The sequence below is a fragment of the Saccostrea cucullata genome, unplaced genomic scaffold (assembly GCF_032062105.1).
Source record: "Saccostrea cucullata isolate Sc308-1 unplaced genomic scaffold, CSIRO_AGI_Scuc_v1 ctg375, whole genome shotgun sequence".
NCBI classification, from domain to species: domain Eukaryota; kingdom Metazoa; phylum Mollusca; class Bivalvia; order Ostreida; family Ostreidae; genus Saccostrea; species Saccostrea cuccullata.
Window position 1 is genome coordinate 66,790 of NW_026923134.1, and position 20,460 is coordinate 87,249.

At 33.5% G+C, this 20,460-nt stretch overlaps 3 protein-coding genes across 10 annotated transcripts in view; 1 reads left to right on the top strand and 2 right to left on the bottom strand.

Annotated features, from left to right (window-relative positions):
• The first annotated feature begins 1,404 nt into the window (after positions 1-1,404).
• LOC134263261 (splicing factor C9orf78 homolog) lies at positions 1,405-8,267 on the top strand. Its single transcript, XM_062745582.1, has 9 exons — positions 1,405-1,537; positions 1,791-1,905; positions 3,279-3,337; positions 3,584-3,664; positions 4,284-4,352; positions 4,827-4,955; positions 5,124-5,260; positions 6,789-6,887; positions 7,930-8,267. Exons 1-9 carry the CDS (start codon positions 1,443-1,445, stop codon positions 8,007-8,009), a joined length of 864 nt encoding a protein of 287 aa, XP_062601566.1. The 5' UTR covers positions 1,405-1,442; the 3' UTR covers positions 8,010-8,267.
• Positions 8,268-9,999: 1,732 nt separating this feature from the next.
• LOC134263256 (serine/arginine repetitive matrix protein 1-like) lies at positions 10,000-13,888 on the bottom strand. Its single transcript, XM_062745574.1, has 4 exons — positions 13,758-13,888; positions 13,418-13,508; positions 12,151-12,463; positions 10,000-11,353 (listed from the first exon to the last, which is right to left on the bottom strand). Exons 1-4 carry the CDS (start codon positions 13,886-13,888, stop codon positions 10,419-10,421), a joined length of 1,470 nt encoding a protein of 489 aa, XP_062601558.1. The 3' UTR covers positions 10,000-10,418.
• A 1,792-nt stretch (positions 13,889-15,680) lies between these two features.
• The window catches only part of LOC134263262 (voltage-dependent calcium channel type A subunit alpha-1-like), a 48,342-nt gene continuing 43,562 nt past the window's right edge, over positions 15,681-20,460 (bottom strand). For all 8 annotated transcript variants that reach the window (XM_062745587.1, XM_062745590.1, XM_062745586.1 and 5 more), the window contains 9 exons: positions 20,266-20,388; positions 19,980-20,045; positions 19,765-19,856; positions 19,321-19,477; positions 18,968-19,095; positions 17,217-17,419; positions 16,946-17,056; positions 16,643-16,752; positions 15,681-16,506 (listed from right to left, as the gene is read on the bottom strand). In XM_062745587.1, coding sequence (XP_062601571.1) covers positions 16,423-16,506; positions 16,643-16,752; positions 16,946-17,056; positions 17,217-17,419; positions 18,968-19,095; positions 19,321-19,477; positions 19,765-19,856; positions 19,980-20,045; positions 20,266-20,388 — 1,074 coding nt within the window. In that variant the 3' untranslated portion in view covers positions 15,681-16,422. The remainder of the gene's footprint in view (positions 16,507-16,642; positions 16,753-16,945; positions 17,057-17,216; positions 17,420-18,967; positions 19,096-19,320; positions 19,478-19,764; positions 19,857-19,979; positions 20,046-20,265; positions 20,389-20,460) is intronic.

Here is a 20,460-nt window from a genome sequence, read left to right on the forward strand (position 1 = left end):
TCTATGGCACGCCAAATTCACAAAAATGAGATAATCATAGTTTCACAATCGATAAACTAGGTTTATCGGTTGTAAACTATAGTTTACAAACCGTAAACTATAGTTAACAACGTTAATCTATATTTCACATCTGTAAACCATAGTTAACGCGATAATCTATGTTTCACAACCGTAAACTATACTTAACACCGAAAACAATCATTGGCGATTGCAAAACATAGATTAAATGATAAATACAGTTTCACAATTTGTAAACTATAGTTTACAAACCGTTAACTATAGTTAACGATCTGATAAATATAGTTTCACAATTTATGATTAACAACTCTTAACTATAGTTTACGATTGTAAACTATAGTTTACAAACGTGAATCTATGTTTATCAACAAAATCTATTGTTAACGCTTTATTATAGACAGATAAACTTAAATTAACATTCGTAAACTATAGTTAACAACCGTTAAATATAGTTTTACAGATGAAAACTATACTTAACGAATCGTTAACTATAGTTTACGGTTTGTAAACTATAGTTTACAGTCGATAAACCTAGTTTATCAATTGTGAAACTATGATTATCTCATCTTTGTGAATTTGGCTTGCCATATTTATCAGATAATCTATGTTTTGCAATCGCAAATGATAGTTTTCGGTGTTAAGTATAGTTTACGGTTGTGAAACATAGATTATCGCGTTAACTATAGTTTACAGATGTAAAATATAGATTAACGTTGTTAACTATAGTTTACAGTCCGTAAACTATAGTTTACAACCGATAGACCTAGTTTATCGATTGTGAAACTATGATTTGCTCATTTTTGTGAATTTGGCGTGCCATACATAGGTTTAAAAAATATTCACAAATAATGTGTTTTATTTTCATAAATAATTTTTTATAAAAAAAATTAAAAAGTCTAACCAGCTTTTCTTTAGATACATATGATACTTTCATTTACAGCAAACTTTTAACCCGAAAACATCTTATTTGGATGTAAAAAAAAAAATCATTTTCTTTGAAAAAATGCAAAAAATTCATATAAAATTATCATAATTAAGAGCTAATGTCGGCCTTTCAATGCTGAATTCATTATTTACATGGTTTAAAAAGGATGACTCAAAGATCTATAAAATAAAAAGTTGGTGTGGCATTCCACCTTAATTTTCTACTTCAGCGTGAATTTTTATCAGCCAATGAGCGCGGTCCTTTACATTACTGATTATTTTAATATTACAGTCTGCTATAATCTGCAGAAGAATGAGGAACCACTTCAACACTCAAACTAACATCATTTTGGTTTATATTTCGGAAAAAATGTTTCCACTATTTGTCTTCTTTGGGCTTTTTGATTTTATAATGCTAATCACTGTTTTTTCCAATCTTTCCAAAATCATGCATTATATTACAATAGTGTCAAACGTTTAAGGGACATGTAAATACTGTCATGGCTGACTTTAAGAAATCAAAATCTCGAAATATTAGAAAAAGACGCAAATCTTCAGAAAGTGACTCTGATTCGTGTGAAGAAGATTCTGTTGGGTATGATCTTACAAATTCTTCATTTGATGCTACATCTCTTTTTATAACTTAGCGTATTTATAGCGTTATAATATTTATTTTTTAATCCAGAATATTGCATAGAAACGATACGTCTGTTTTAACCAATGAGTGATAATTTGTGAAAAATTATGAACTTTATCACGATATTCTTTTATTATAAACCAAAACTCAAGTAACTGTGAAGTAATTAACGACCATGAAGATAAGACAAATGTCACGATTAATTTTTCAGCACAAAAATCCAAGATATCAAAGAACTACAGAAGTTGAGAAACAAACAGAATGGGGTTAATGCTACAGCTCTGGCATTGGGAAAAAAAATTTCCAAGGAACAAGCTCTCTCAAATGTAAGTCAAATATTAATGTATAGACGATAAACCAAAAACGTACAGATTGCCTACATGTATGTCAGTTTCATGACATTTTATTTAAATGTGTATATTTTCAGAATCTCTTTAAATGGTACATCACTCATTGTTCTCTCATTGATTACATCAACAATATATATGTAAGACTACTTTGGTAGAAATAGTAATGTATGTCAGTTTCATGACATTTTATTTAAATGTGTATACGAATCTCTTTAGGTATTAATACAATATATATATGTAAGACTCCAAAGTCCTATGGTGATGTCAAAAGTCCGATGGTCTCACCAAACCCCGATTGGTTGTTGTCGGTAATGACACCAAAGTCTGATGGTCACAACAAAGACCGATGGCTTGTTTCCTATGAGAAGCGCTGTGCTAAAGTGCGATGGTCTGACACACCAAAGTCCGATGGTGTGGAGAAACAATTAACATTTATGACGTCACAATAATTGGACGTCAGTCACTGACACTGTTGTCAGCATTTAAAAGCCATCATTTCATTTCTAATAAATTAAATTTTAAAAAATGCCACCATTTCTAATTTGGTTCTCGCAATCAGTTTTATTGTTTTTGCTTATTGCCTGCACCTTCCAGAGATATTAGGATTAGTTTTCACACACCGCTTGACTGATTAGGTTTACTCCTTGTTTTGCACCAATCTGAGAGATTTAGGGTTAGTCTTCACTAGTTGAGTGATTAGGGTTAATCTTGCATCCACCAACGATATCTAGCTAAGTTATAGTTGTTACACACTTCTTGAACAATGAGGGTTAGTTTAGCACCTAGGGTTAGTTTTCACATAATGATATTTATTTATACAGTTTATTACTTATTTGAGACTATGGCCTGTTGCGGCATTTGGGTTTGGCGCAGTACGTGGTATTATGACTTAATTCATAAACGTCAATTGATTTCTGCACTGTCAGACATAGGCATGTCAGAATATCAGGGATTGGCATAGATCATCGGACTTTGGTGTTACTGTCGGACTTTGGAGTCCCATCGGACTTTGGAATCTTACATATATACTGTAGATTCCTTATTTTTCGTGAGTACTTTTTATCACAAATGGGTTGTTCAACGTCAAATCACGAGCAGTAATTCGCGAATGGACGGTTGGTCAAGTGATTTTTACATATATTGTAGCACAATAAAAATAATCGCGAGTAATTTTATTTCACGTGTGATGCTTCTCGCGAAATTACGCCATAATTAATTCCACGCATATAATTAGGAATCTACAGTATATTGTTTATAAATTTTTTCGATTGTTCTCTTATCATTAAGCCAACTTACTTATTATTAATATAATGAATACATGTTTGTTCTTTTTCTTTTATGACTTGTAGAGTGATCCATTCAAACTTGAGACTGGTGGTATGGTTGATATGAAAGCTCTGAAGAAAAAGTATATCACATGAAAACATTGCCTACTAATAAATCCTAGATAACAGAGAAGAATCTACCTTCCAAGATTTAAATTTTAATTTGATTGTTATAGAACAAAATAATTCATTTATTTTCAGTGTCACAATTGTAACTGTATATACAGACCGGGTACATATTCATAAGATTTCCAGTTTATCCATAAATTAATGCATTTATTCATGCATAATACATGTATAGCAAATGAATGACAAGTATGTGTTTACAGGAAACTGTCCACAGAAGAAGTGGAAGCTATTGGTACAGCTTTTGCAGCTGAAACAAACAGAAGAGATGAAGACACAGAAATGTGGGTTTCTGTTGACATGTTAATTATGTTATCAATCCATTCCAATGTCTAATAGTGCATCTGCATTATCTGTGCAAAAACGTTGTTTTAAGTAAAGGGTAATCAGAACTATTCAAAACAATGTTGTTATAGTCTTGTTTCCTGCTACCAGCCAGAAAAAAATAGGGTAGGTAGGAAAATTATTTTATTTTTTTATGTTATTTTATTTTTTCCAATGGTATTTTTTTTTGGATATGAACTACTACAAAACCAAATTGAACGTGTCATAGCTTAGATAGCTAAGGTCAATATCATCAAAGTGAATTTCCATGTCTTTGGATGCACAACTCGAGTGGAATTTTACGAAAGTCCATATTTTAAACATATACATGTACTTCATGAAATACAACATGAGAATATATAAATTTTTTTTCACTTTTGAAACATGAAATTTCTAAAATTTGAATTTTTTCCCCAAAAGCTAAAAAAAACTTTAGGGTCTGGTGCAAAAAAATAGGGTAGGCCGGGTAGCAGGAAACAAGACTATTTTTTATTTTGGCCTTATATAATAAGTTGATCGTGAATGTGAATTTTTTCAGTTAGCTGTGTGATAAACAATATTTTTTTTTTTCTTCAAAAGGTTGAAGTATGTTGAAGTTGAGCTAGCAAGGAGGAAAGGTCACCACAAGGAAGAAACGCCAGTAAAAGGGTACAGCCGTACATTTTTAAAAAAATTAATGATGATAAATTGATCACCCTCCATACATCTGCAGTGCTTGCTATTTATGCTAAAATTCATTTATGGAGAAAGTTGATTTATTTGCCTATAATGTGAAAATTGGCTACAACAGTACATGTATATGAAAAAATAAGTGCAGCTTACATGGAGAGCAACGATCTTCACAAACCTCATCCACTTTTCAAAACATGAAAAAACATAATTCAACCCTCTCATTGATAAACAGTATGTGTACTTTAAAAGTGGACTTCATATTTTAGTGGCTTTGGTGCATGCAACAATGCTCTAATTCATGAATACTGCTAAGAAATCATTAACATACATGTAAATAATACACTGAACGGACATGTGTAGTGCTAATTCATAATTACGCTAACAACTCCATACCCAGTGATTACGAATTTTGAATGACCATTCATGTTCACCCATCTTTTTTCCTGTCAGACCCTCAAAAGAAGATGCTTTGTACAGTTTACCTGAAAATCTCAAAATTGGATCATCAAGCAAAAAGACGGAAGACATGTTGTCAAATCAAATGCTGTCTGGTATACCAGAAATTGACCTTGGTATAGAGTAAGTACAATACATGATACTGGACTAGAAATGGAAATCATTAGTTTGTTCCATAGATATTTTTTAAAATAGCAGTATGAACTGTTACTGTGAAATATAATTTCGCTGTATATCGTATGTAATAGACACAAGCAAATACTGAATTTTTGTTCAAATTTTAATTTTTAGGGCCAAGATAGCTAACATTGAAACAACAGAGATAGCCAAACAAAAGCTTCTGATTGAGAACATGAGGAAGAAAGATAATGAGGTCTCAGCCTTCGTCCCGACAAACATGGCTGCCAACTTTGTCCAGCACAACAGATGTATGATGATCAATAACATAATTCAGTTTTGTAACACATTTCAGAACAATTGGGAGGGAAGGGCTAAAACTCATAGCCTTAAGGATGCTCTAAACACTGCACACCAATGAGCTCTATTTGTTGGGTAGTTTTATGACATTAGAGTGATATGCCCTTAGAAATAGGATAAAAAATGATTATTTACAAATATTTACATTCGCTGTGTTTTTCTACTAAGCCAAATGTGAAATTGATTTGAATACAATTTTCGTGTATACTCACGTGTAGAAATATACACGGAAAAACGTGCGTTGTGACGTCACAATGAGGCTGCAGCGACGTTAGAAAAAGTATAACGAAATAGGGCAGTGAGAAATTCAAATATCGAGTATATTTTTGGCACTTCAAACATGTAAAATGTAAATATAAGGAATGTTTTTAAGTTTTGTGTAAATTATTGCTGTGAGAATCACACAGACTTGCACATATGCATATTATGAAATATGCCTATGTGACAAGTCTGTGTGATTCACACCAATAACTCACACAAAACTTAAAAACATTCCTTAATTAATTACACCACTTATGTTGAATTAAAATATTCAGAACATTATAGTCCCCTGATTTTGCTAAAGTGAGGGGACATTAAATTTCATTCGTCTGTCCATCACAAAAAGTTAAACCTTGGTCATATCTTTTGAATGAGAAGAGATTGGACTCTCATATTACACATGTATATTACCTGAGAAAGACCTTTCTAAATACACTAGGAGTTTTGACCCCGTGACCTTGAAGTATGACCTTTCCAAAAAAAAACAACAAAACATTACTTTGAATTGGCCATAACTTTTGTCATAAATAGTCCATTGCCTTTTAATATTTTTATTGTGGAAATAAGACAGATAGTGCATGTTGAAGATAGACTAAATGTAGTCTCAAGATGCAAACCTTGATATGATTTTTTTTTTCCAAGTCAAAAACACTTTTTGTTAGTGTTTAGAGCTTCCTTAATTAGCTTGAAATTAATATATCATTTAAATACTTGTTGACCATGCAGAGAAATCTTTTAAAATATGTTGTGGAAAGTTTTTCAAATTTAGTATCTCAAACTTCACTGCAGTTTTTTTTCAAACTTTTTATTTCACTAAAGCCACCAAAATGGAGTATATTTAGTACAATTTGTTGAAATCTATAGCATATGCTAGATTGAGTTATCTTTCTTTGTTTATACTAAAGTCCTCAGTGGGTTGACATTGATTTTATACTCATTGAATAAGCATTGACTCTTTGGGTAAAATTAGCATTAATCATATTATTTCATGTATTGACAAATTTTCACAAGACAGCTTATGGATTTTAAGCTTCTAAAATTTTCAACAAAGGAAACTATTTAGAATCTGAGAAATACCTGCCTCTGTATATACATGTATATATACATGTAGTTTTTAATATAATAGCTTGAAAAAAGTCAGAAAAAAGAAATTTAGATACAATCTTTATATTGTTTACCAGATGAAATAGAAGTTACATTATATATTTGTTTTTGCAGTCAACATTGAGGACACAGCTCCAATACTGAAAAAGCCAGAAGAGGCCCCTAAACCAGAACCAGTCAGGGTGGGGGATGTGGACAAATTAAAAAAGGCTGGTAAGTCCCCCTCCCCCCCAAACCTAAAAAAAAATTAAATCATTATTAAATCGCTCATATGTCAATTCATCTGCTGCTCTTTATAAATGAACAAGCATCAGATAAATTGCATCAACAATGCTATTCCCAAGTGCAATCTGGTTCCTCTTAACTTCAGATATCTGACTCAAATACTAGCCTTAGATTCAATGAATCTGAATACACAACAAATATATAAACTGGCTTTTATTCAGTATGTACCGATATAGACATAATCTTCATGTTTTAGTATCAATATGTAAGAGCGGAATGTGTCCTAATTTTTTACCTTGACCTGTCCTTGAAAAATTATCCCCCTTTCAATTAATAAAGATCAATTCTAAATCTATCAAGTAAAAAATAATTTTTAAATCATTTTTCTATTCTTAATAATTGTATACATCTTTCCACCACAGCGTTTTTTGACATTCTTTTTATTTGAATTTTTATTTTCAAAAATTTGCTGGTTCTCGTAGCCCTCAATGAATTCTTCATCAATTAATTACTGCCCAGGTAATTATATTTTTGAAAATTTCTCCTGGTAAATCCTTTTCTCCTGGTAAATTCCTTTCATACTCTAAACTGCTTTTAATTATATCAGAGTATTTAATACAGGATGGATATATAAGGTTAGGAAATGATGTTCTAATATGGGTCGGATACCTTAAAAAGCAATATTACTCAGGAAACCTATAGTCTCCTATGGTTTTTGCCAGTGATGGATTTATGAATTTGTCTTTCTACAATTGATTGTCTGTAATTCCAAAGCCAAGTTCTCAGAATAGATGAATGTTAATACACACATATACCGGTCATAACCAAGAGCTCCATTTGGTCCATTAAAACCGCCTTTAAGACCATGTTTCATCTGTCTACATTATGTCTGCACTTTCATTTAGTTTTATTACTATGCACCTGAATCTAACATAAAATTGAATTGATGCATTATATATCATTCGTAATTACTGATAAATATTGTATTAAGAAACATACATATATCAATTATTTATACACTACTCCACAGAAAAAGACCCCAAAGGAACAGAGAAAGCTACAGATGACTTTCACTACGAGAAATTCAAGAAACAGATGAGACGATACTGAGGTTCTACATAAACCAGTCGTTCATAATCATCAGCCATGTTATAGACATATTGACTCAGTGTTTTACACCTTCTTCATTGTTCTTACAGAATGAAGTTTATTTACTTCTATCCATAGTCTCTGTTTAAATCTTGTGATTGGAGGCAGAATTTCAGCCGGTAGTGAAGGATCATTGGGAGGACTCGTGAAGTTTTTTTTTTTGCTACATTTATTTTATTGTCATATGTATATATACACATTAAATAGGTCATCATTTTTTTTGTTTTGTTTCTAATTATTAACCAATGCAATCAAAAATATTGGAAGAAATGCTGTATTGGTGTGATTTTATGGAATTCAGAAACTGTGTAGAAATGGAGAAACAAGATTTTTAAATATCAATTCCCTTCTAAACCATGTAGAGAGCTGTTTTTTCGTATGTCTGTAAATAATATGTAAACTCTGTCATTTATGACTGGTAGAAGCATGGGACTTCATTATTTCACATGTACAATATGTATTCCTCATGACAAGATCAACATTTCTGACCTCATTACCTGATCATTTGACTTACTTTTAAAAACTTAATTTGGTAATGAGCTGTCTTATAGGGGCTTTTGTGTTTCACACACACATTTTGTTCATTGGGGTCTATAAGCAACTATATATGAATATATGACAGCAAATAACTTACGACTTACCTATCCCACAAATATCACCTCTCCTTTACTCCTCAATGACAAATCCAGTCACATCAATGTTTTAGATGTTTTATTCTCAATAATCTTCATTATTGACACAGAGATACTCAAATAATCAGAAGCATTCATAAAAAAAATTGTATGTGTTAATGTTTCTGTTGAACTTACTGAGGTACTTTATCATAGAAGAAAATTTAGAAAAAATGACCCATTTGATTTTGCAACACCATATAAATCTGTGTAACTACTATTGTAAGAATCATTATGTGTACAATATTTATCACATTCTTTGAAACTTAAGGAACTGTGTACATGTATAACAAGTAAATGAAAAAAAAAAAATGAAATAATGATTGAGATTATTCTATAACTAAAATGGCAAGATGGTCTATAGTGCATCGGAGCTAGTGTTGATTGAATGAAAAAATCTCTATTTAAGAATTTTCTAATGCATGATGAATGGCACTCTCTGTGATAAAATGATACAAGTGTTTAAACAGTCTGATCTGGTATAACATACCCTGTGTAAATCATTAAATCTAGGTGGGAAGATGCATAAATATGTTGAACATATTCACTGGAATGGTGACCATATATTACTTAACAGTTGGAATGGTGTGCTTGTTTACTTTATTAAACTTTTTAAAATAATATCCTGCACCTTTTTAACCAAAACTTATTGTGCAATGATATATTTACTGTGTTACAAGTAGTAAAAGGATATACATGTATAATATTAACATAAAAAAAGTATTGGGACTTCAACATGAATGGATTCATTAAACAATTAAAAAAAAAAACACCATCAAGTAAGAAGAATATCACAATAAATTATTATATAATCTCATCAAATCCACCCAAATATCACAATGCATTCTTTGGAACAAATACATGTACACCAAAACTTTTGTCCAATAAGCACTCATGAAAAACTAGTATACCCTGTTATAAAGATACATGGGGATCGTAAGAAGATGCATGGACACAGACTTAAATCCTGTTCTCATCTCATCAAGTGTAATAAATACTTGATAATACATAAACACCTTTCATACCCGTACAGAAATATGATTCAATTTCATCCGAAGCATCTTCAAAATCTTACAAATTTTAACAAGTAAAAAAAGAAAAGAAAAAAATGTTCTGATATAATAACAAAACCAGATATTATCAAAAGACAAAAGGACAAGATAGTCCTGGGTTGATTGACTAGAGAGTGTCAAATTGTGGAAGAATCCTGTGTTTAAATGTTTGTTTCTTCACTTTTTGAACACAGGATTAATGGGAAGGAGGAATTGACAATACAGGTGTGCTAAAGAATAAAACATACCTCTTGAAATCAATGAAAGACGTGTACACTGGAATATCCTAAACCACAAATTGCAGTTAAAGACTATTAAATCTTGAAAAGTTTCACTATGGATGGTACAGGCAATCTAATTACTGTTAAATGTAATATGAATACTGAAAAAAGTATGAAAACACACCTTATCTACTACATGTATATAAATACAATGTACTAAGTATTTATCAGTTCATTTCTCCTAGACAACCATGTATAAAAATCACAATCTCTCAACTCTTATGCTTGAAACAAATAGCAAAGGCATACAAACATCCAATTCAGGATGACATAACAATTTAATAAGATGATATATCATAATAAATATTGAACATGATTTCAAAAGGGGAAAAAAAATCACCAGATTGTCTTTGAATGCTTATCTAGCTAACACCAGTCAGATTCTGACTCGTCGGAATCGTTATTCAATGGAATGTTACTATCACTGCGCATTTCTAATTTCTCCGGCTTCTTTTTACGAGCTTTAATCCCATTAGGCACTGTTGGAGAGTGTCTCTGTCTGCCTCTGTTTACACTAGAACTGGGCTCTTCAAATTCACTAGCCAGAAATTTAGTTCTTTCACTCGAGCTTTTATTAACATCTGGTGAGTGACTACTAGATCTAAATTTGTTGAAATTGGACCGATCCCGATTCCATTGATCACCGTTATTAGACCGCCGCCCTACTTGGGGTAAAGTCTTGGAATGACTTGAGGAGGGGGCACTCACTTTATTGAGATTGTTCCTCTCTGTGGGGCTATATGGCTCAGGCCTCCCAAACTTTCCTGGGGGTGGGGGGTAATTGGAGATGGGGGGAGGAATGTTTTTATTTTTGGGCTTGTGTGTGGGTGATGTGTTAAGTCTAGGAAAGTTAATATTTCCAGGAGATTTCACCGATTTAGGTACAGTAGGAGAAGGCAACACTCTAGGCATGTTTTCTTTCAATTTGGGTTGAGCAAGATTAAGAGTTGAAGGCTTGACAAGTGGCACACTTGGAAGTTTTCTTGTCTGTTTCTTGGGTGGCGTGGAAGCGGGGCTAGGACTACGTGACCTGTCGGTCAGATTGGCGGTGCCGTAGTACTCCTGTAGGGGGGTCTGTGAGGGAGTGGTGTTGGGGGAGGGGCTTCTTGATCTGGTCTCCAGTGAGGTGGATCTATAAAATGTGCTGTCACGGTTGGCGTGTCTTAATGGCTGGGGACTAGGTGATGGGGAACACACAACCTTCTCCTGAGAGATAAGTGGGGGTCGACGAATCAAACTGTGGAGGCGCTGAGAGGGAGAGTTGGGTAGACTCATACTCAAACTGTCGTCATGTCGCGCTCCTGGAAAAAGAAATTAAAGTATTGTTTAGATAATAATAAATGACACTGTTCCATTTGTGACAAAGTCTTATCAAAGATCAAATGAAATAAATAAAAATAAATCTAGTTCATCAACATTAAAAATTTTAAGAAAAAGAAAATATTGGAAAGAATAACCTGATCATTAAATTTCCTCAATAGATAATGTACATTTAGCACCAACATAATAGTTTCATGCTTATAAAACCCATGTTGAGAAAAGAAATCGAAATGTTATGAATGTTAATTTCTGCTTCTTAAATTTGTTACCTTTGAATTGTTCCCCATACAAACATTAATCATTTAATGCAGTGATAATTTTCTAAGCTTTTTTTTGGATAATCATGCTTTTCAAATTATTAATTTGAAAGAAAAAATGAAATTAAACTGTATAGCCAAGACCTTCAGATGTACAAATAAAAAAGCCCTTCAATCATATAATGTATGTATCAGCAATTTTTTTTATTATTTAGTGAAAAATTACCACAGTCCACTGAATGTTTGCTTCCCATTCCTCTGAGAACAAAATCATACAGCATTATAATAATTTGTGATATTAAGCATCTCCAAGATCAAAGTGGGAAAGTGTATCAAATTTGTAGTTCTAAGGGTACAATGTGTAGGTGAAAAAAAAATCTTATATGTCTACCACTGATGTACAGTGTGAAGGGTTCTACTACAAGGGCTTTTTTTTGGTTTAACCAATATCTGGCTTTCTAATTTTAACAAAAAAATGAATGTGACTAGTTTAAGCTTAGAATATATGAAAGATGAACTACCTATTCCATATCTCTTAAGTTTATCCTGCTCCGAGATATAATGAGCCTGGTCCACGATGTTTGAAACAGCGGAGGCAAAGCCATAATCTCCACCACGCCTTGGGGACATGGATCGTCGCCCCACCAGTGGGGAGGAGGTGGGGGAGTGGAAGGCCCTAGGCATGATGGGGGACCGTGGAGAAATGGGGGAGGCTGGCAGGGAGGGGGACTTGTTTCCCGAGCGCAGGGAGAAGTCCGATCCTGCCCGAGTCATGTTGGTGTGTCCTGTGGCGTGCTCGGGTTTAAGTCCAGAGGAAAAGTCCTGACCCATGGACTGTAATAAAACAAAACAGTTATTTATTAATATCCAAATATAATAAGACAAAGGTTTAATTTGAATTAAATGTTGTAACACTACAAGATTTGCTCTAGTTGAATATAGATTTTATTGCTGATCACTTTAAATACGTAATGATTTTATTTGTGAAATCAAATGTGGAGTTAAAAAAGTAAATTATATCACTACCACTGCCACCACCACCACCACCAAACTAATAATTAAATATTTAAGCTGTAGCCACAGTAGGTACTTATCAAGTTCACCAAAGCTATATAAACATAAATATAACCTACAAAAAAACTCCTATTACCCGAAACAGAACTAATTCTAAAGAACGGCAATTTATCAAGATAAAATGGTTGTCCTGCAGAAGCATATGCAATGTTTCTACTTTAAAACGTCTCAATCAAAGCCCCATTACCACCACCGGCTAGGTTTCCCTGACTATAACCCGTGACCTTTTCAGCCTAAGCTAATACCTCCTTGGGTTGGTAGTTTGGCCCTAGGAAATGTACCCTACGTTTAAGATTAACAGGTGAGGAAATGGATGATAATTGGTCATCTTCATCATTCATTGTAAATGTTGTATTGATGTACCATGGACCATCTTGTTTGCGGTTTGCCTATACAATTCCAAATTCATTGCAATGTTCATTATTTTTCCAATGTCTCTCATATCGCAGCTGCAACTTAATCTTGCAGGTATTTTTATATAATAAAATTTCAATCAAAACACATGGAGCTTATGGGATTTCCATTAGCCCAAGTTAAGTCTTAAATACTAAGATTAACTCCCTTGTCCTTAAATAGTAAATGACAAATTAGATTTATATATTTTTTGAATAACTGTCGAGAAAAAATTAGAAGGAACTTGTTAGAGTGCTGTCAGAGGTAAGCTGATAAATCATCTCTAGCTTTCTTAATCTAATGTAAAACTTGAATCCTGACCTGCACACTGCTGGCATCCTGGTTATCTTTCTTTTTCTTGCTGCTGTTTCTTCTTAAAAAGCTAAAGGATCGATTCCAGGAATGTCTATCACTGAAAAAAGACAATGTATGGATAAAACGTCTCATACAAAGCATCAATATTTTCTCTCAAGGGCACATTATCTCTCTGTGCCATATGAGTACGGTAACTTTGCCATGTCTTTTTTCTTATTCAATCTGACCTGTTTTCTTTAGTTAGTTCAGTTTAAGCCATAATACCACTTTTCCACCCTTTATTCCAAAACAAAAATAAATCATTATCGTTATTTAACCCCTTATAAAAATCTATTAATTGACCTACCCATCATATCCCCCGTCATCTGAGTGTTCTGAATCATGATTGAGGCATGACCGGCGGTGACCACCCCCAGCATTCTCTTTCTGTAGGAAAAGAAAGAAATCGGTGTTAAAGTCAACAGAGCTCATAGACATGGAAATACTTCTTCATCAGCTAACTGTAAACAACAAATGCAGATATCTGAAACCAAATCATACAAAAGTAGTCAAGGAAAAAATAAAACGGTCTCGTAAAAAAATTATACAACTTATAACAAAATAATATACATGTAAACTTCAATGAAAGTACAGAATTTCCAAAGTTAACAAAAGGCCCAGGGGCCACATCGCTCACCTGAGCAATTGGCTAGAGAAAAAGCACATATCAGATCAGAACTGAAAGTTTACTGAGGGCAGGGAGGGGGGAGCATCTACATTTGTTTGAACAAACTAGAATCTACAATCATCCCTATAAATATGACTAAGCATGGCTTTGAAGTACTTGAAAAGAAGATTTTAAAAGGTTTTCCTATTAATTCCTATTTAAAACTTTTATCGACCATTCGGCCCCACCCTACCCCCCGGGGTCATTATTTGAAGAAACTTGAATCTACACTATATATAGAGTTTCATCTTTCCTGTCTCAATGGTTCTTGAGAAGAAGATTTTTCCTAAATATTCCTATGTAAAACTTTCATCGGCCATTTTGGCCCTACCCTACCCACGGGGGTCATGATTTGAATAAACTGGAATCTACACTACCTGAGAATGATTCCATATGAGTTTCATCTTTCCTGACCAAGTGGTTCTTGAGGAGAAGATGTTTAAAGATTTTTCCTATATATTCCTATGTTAAACTTTGATCGGCCATTTTGGCCCCACCCTACCCCCGGGGGTCATGATTTGAACAAAGTTGAATCTACACTACCTGAGGATGATTCCACATGAGTTTCATCTTTCCTGGCCCAGTGGTTTTTGAGTAAAAGATTTTACCTATATATTCCTATGTAAAACTTTGATCGGCCATTTTGGCCCCACCCTACCCCCGGGGGTCACGATTTGAACAAATTTGAATTTACACTACCTGAAGATGATTCCACATAAGTTTCATCTTTCCTGGCCAAGTGGTTCTTGAGGAGAAGATTTTTAAAGCTATATATTCCTATGTAAAACAACAAATGCATGATTTGAACAAAGTTGAATCTACACTAAATCATTCCACAATCTTTCCTGGCCCAGTGGTTCTTGAGAAGAAGATTTTTTAAAAATGCCATTAATAAAATCTCCCCTTGGAAAAGGGCGTGGCCCTTCATGAACAAAGTAAATCCCCTTTACCCAAGGATACTTTGTACAATTTATAACTAAAATGTGAAAAGTTTACAACAACGACAACGAACAAATTTTGATCAGAAAAGCTCACTTGAGCCTTTGGCTCAAAGTTAAAAAGGAGTTGAAAGAAAAAATTAGTAAAGACAAGAGGATGAAAATGTTGAAAACAAAAGAAGTAGAAGAAATAAACAAAAATAAAAATGTACCTGCATTTATTGCCGAGTTCTTGGATGACACTGATGTTGTATTTAAGTGCCATATATAGACCCTTAATATTAATATATTAGTACCAGAAAACCAGATAATATCCAGGAATGATATACCAAACCCGAAAAGCCACTGGCTGCTAAGTTTGCTTTATAAACTTAGACCAAGTGAAGCAAATATTTGAAAAATTTGTTGAAGATTATTACAGTGGGAAGTAATATGCATATTAATTAACTACTAAACTGTTCACACCTTATGTTAAAGTGTTATGATAACTGTATCTATAACTTCTAGAGCTATTATGCACATGTTAAAAAGATAGAGACAGTTGTTGCTTCTGAATTTTTTTTCTTTGTACTTTCTCTTGGTGTCAAAATTCACCTGCTGATTAATACATGTACTATTTCTGATCTTTTATTAATGAACTAAAAAGGATAATATCTTTGATAACTAGTGCTATGATAACCAGTGCTGTGAATCTAAAACTTAAACACAATCATTATACAGTCCAAAACTCAGTGCAATTTGACCACTTAAAAGAAACTTATTAAAATACCCCAAACTCTACAATATATACACTTCTAGTGAAATAGAATAAGTGCATAAATGGTGAAAAATTAACTATGAAAAAACAAACTTTAAACTTATTGTAAACTCATCTAACATATAAATTAGTGTGTGTATAAATACAAAGACTATGTTGTGTGCGTAATTGTTTGAGGCAGTGCTGAATAAAGAACTAAACTTTAACCCTGAACACAAGGTGGTGTGAGTATTGATATAAGAACCAAAATAAAAGTGTCCCCTTCACGCCCTCCGGTCATCACATGGCCTTCCTGGTCTAAATCCCCCCATCACAGCTTTACTGTACAGACCAGTTTGTGCGAGGAACATGTGATGACCTCAAAAGACAGATCCATCTCAACTGAAACAGTAGGCCAAAACAATTTAGAAAATTGAATTAGATCTCAAAATAAAATTATCAGCATTTTAAAGCTGATCAGAATTTAATTTTTCATAATTTTGAAAGGATTTGGATTATGATTTATTTTTAGATTTCTGTGTTTCTTTTTGAGCCTTGGTGGGACTCGGGCAAGGATCTGTCTTTTCATTGCATGCGTCTACAAAACTTGACAACAGTTAATGTGTAAGTATTAGACAGAAGTGGTAGCAGTTTTTGGGTCAAGGTCGGCACTTTGAGTGTCTCCATGGTTACTAACCTCCTCTTTATCTTCGACCTAAATAAATGTGGAGTAGCAAAGTTAAAAGAGCATTTGCCTTATTCATGGAAGTTTTAGCCTTTACAACTTAATAACTCTGTAGCAGACATATTATTTTAATATCCCAGACTAATTCAATGATGAAATAACTTACCATTTTAAGATTGTTCATTTTGGACTGACTTGCTTTATACGCTCTCCAGTTTTCAGCAATAATCAAACCAACATATATTTTCCCAACTGTCATATGATTATCATTCAACTCTGTTGCAAAAAAATAATTAAACTAAATTATTACACAGCTCATATTGGGCACTTATACATTTTTTCTTTAGAACATTACAAACATCTCAAAGAATAGGACCGTAAAGCATTTTCATTTTCTCCCTCTCTATTGTATATGGTGAGTTCATTTGAAGCCATTCTTTCTCTGACATCAGATGTCACTCTTTGTTACCTGAATTATGTGGGACCAGAAGGTTAAGGAGTTTCTTTTTGCGAGCCTGCACTGGCCACATTTTACGAATTAGCTCTCTCAGTTCATCATCCAGCTTGTCCATTTCTTCCACTGAAATCAATTTCCACATAATTAGTGATAAAATATTAAGATACATATTGCAAATATTTATCTCAAATTAATCCATTCAAATCATTTAATAGAATGAATTTTATCCATGTTTTTATAAGATAATTTTTTAACAAAAATTTATATTCGGAATAAATCTTACCTGGGCCCATTTTGATAGAAAGAGATTCTCTAATCAAAGCAAACAAAGTTGTGGTGAAATGAACAGTGTTGTCATTAGCAACAGGCATATTCATCCTGATCAACTTCCGGTACGCGAATTTGGTCGGACAGTTTTTGCCAAAACCCACAGGAGGCTCCATGTTCTTTAACATCTCATACATATCCTGATAATTGATCCGTCCTCTGAAGAATACAACAAGGGAAGTCTATGTATCAGGTCAAACCAGTAAATATCTTAGAAAAAGTCCCTTCCTATAGTCTGTATATCCTGGATATATTTTTGTCCCCCGCTTGAAAAGTGGGGGATATTAATTTGGGTTTGTCCGTCCGTCTTTCTGTCTGTCTGTAACGCTTTCGTTTCCACACAATATCTCGAGAACCCTTTGAGCTTTTGCAATGAAATTTAGCATAGTAACTCCCTATGGACTAAAGAAGACCCCTATTGATTTTGAGGTCAAAAGGTCAAAGGTCAAGGTCATAAATAAGCAAATTCTGTCTGTTATAACACTTTCGTTTCCACACGATATCTCGAAAACCCTTTGAGCTTTTGCAATGATATTTTACATAACAACTCCCTGTGGTCTGAGGAAGACCACTATTGATTTTGATTTCAAAGGGTCAAAGTTCAAGGTCGTAAATTTATACATTCTGTTTGTATGAAACACTATCATTTTCGGGCGATATTTTAAGAAAATTTTGAGCTTTTCTATGTAATATTATACCAAAACTCCCTAGGACCTCTCTCACCCCTCTTAAAGTGCCCCGCCCCGTTTATTTTATTAGTATTTATTGTATTACATGTCGCTATTTTTAGCACAGGGACATGAGGAGAATTATTACGTATAAAACAGGTTCTCGGTGGACTTTATATTCTTATTACATCTATTAGAACTGTTTAATAAAGGTTAAAATAGACACCATGCATTGTGCAAAATTTTGACAATATCGAAAGTAAATATATACATGTATGTCACTTCATGTTTGTATACAATTGTCTCCATATTACAGCGGCTCCATGGTCTAGTGGTATGTCTCTCGCTTCAAGTGTGAGAGGGCCCGGGATCGCATCTCGGACGGTCCTTTTTTTTTTCGAAATACTTTTCTTTTTTAACTAAACGATAGTATTCAGCATGTGAAATGAAAAATTTATGAGGTCTGGCTTGTACAAACTCATGATATCATCATTACAGTGTGATAAATATTCCATATAAAAAAGAATCTTCTACACACATAATAAAGAATAATCCATCAAACCTCTATATCCACATTGGCATATTTTATTTGCTTACATTGTATGTATACATTTGTATACATTTCATAATTCTACAAATTCAGTGAAAGAAACCCCCCCCCCCCCCAAACTGCGCATGGGTTACTTTTCCCTAAGCGGGGGACACAAATTCTCTGAATTAGCTTGTTTATCATTATTTTTGAACGAACACATTGTGTATTTTATAGCTTTTAATGATGCTTTCATTATATTCACGAAACAAACACTATATCCAAAAGTGTAACAAATTATTTTGGTCTTTTTACTAGTACATGTATTTCAAAATGATCTCAATAATAGGTTTGGCCATTATAAAGACCTAGCTATTATGAAATCTCAGTTCCCTATAAATTACATAGTTATGGCTGATGTTAACTTTCTGCGAGTAAACAATTTAACTAAAACAATAGGTTTGTCTTTCTTCAATGTTCCAACATTAGCATGACGTGACCTATACTTACGTGGCTCCCGGGTCAATTTCAGCCCACTCTCGGACATACTCGTCCAGATGATGTGGACCCAGGATAGAACTGTCCCGGGTCAGGTAGTCAAAGTTATCCATGATGACAGCAACAAATAAATTCAACATCTACAGAACCAAAAATAACTATGTCAATGTAAGTAGACAAAGTCAAAAGCATAGGATGGTTAAAGAAGAAATTTCTTTTACAACTGTGAATTTCTCACTAGAAAATACCAACTTCTGAATGATATGATAACACTTGGCAAATGTATAACTTCAATCTACTCTTCTTTTACTACTTTCATGATATTAGACCTTAAATTAATTATTATTGTATGTAAAATGTCTCACGAGAAATGAACTGAGAAACATGAAGGACACAAAGTAGACGTAGGCAATGGCTGAACTTCCGCAGGTCTTGGGCGGGTTAAGGCCAGATTCGGGGTCACAAGGTCGCCCCGACAGACAGGCCATCATTATCGCCTGCCAATTCTCACCTGTAGCACATCTAAAGAAAAGAAAAACCAAAATGAAATAAATGGATGACATTTTCAGTTCAGCACTTCAATCCTTCTATCATCATTACAGGTCAAGGGCACATAAACATAATAATCATGGAATATTTCAAGAATGATAATGTGATATCAATGGTGAAATATGTAGAAAAATCTTGCTTTAATAATTACTGATTTTAATATTCTATAGGATAGAATAAGTTTTTTTTTATCTCCTAAAAATAAGATCTGCTGCTGTCAGCAATATTTTTCCCTTTGACTTGCAAACATAAACACTCACCTGAACAAAAGCATGAGTGCATATAAGAAGTTTCTAAAATTATTGTGTCTGTTGATATCTGTTTGTGAGTCAAGTTTGATATTTCCAAACACCTGGAAAATGGAAAATGGATTTGTATGAGATCAAATATGAAGGGCATGGTTTCAAGTGAACAAGCCATGATGCTTATGAGCATTAAAAACTTTATGATGTTTCTTTGTTTTAAGAAAATCTACCTGCATTCCTATGATGGCGAATATGAAGAACAGCATGAGAATCAGTAAGCACACATAAGGCAGTGCCTGGAAAAAATAAAATATCAATAGTGATTAATTCATTAGTAATTTAACTGATCATTAATTTTAGTTGTTTATTATACAAGCTATATACTCCGTACTAGCTGGTACGTGCTTAGAAATAACTGCTAAAAACAACTAACAAGTTAGTTTATTATAGATTTTAAACCAAGTTCTAGGAACTGAGAGAGAGAGAGAAAGAGAGAGAGAGGGGAGGGATTGTTACCTTGAAAGACTGTAGGAAGGTCCAGAGTAAGAGTCGTATAGTGTAACCCTGTCGGAGGAGTTTTATCAGCCTGGCAGCCCTGAACAACCGGAACACACCCACATTGAACATCGAGTTATATGTCTGAAAAAAATGTATAGGAAACAGTATAAATACCACCTGTCCCAAGTATTGTTTTACTTATATAAGAAGACA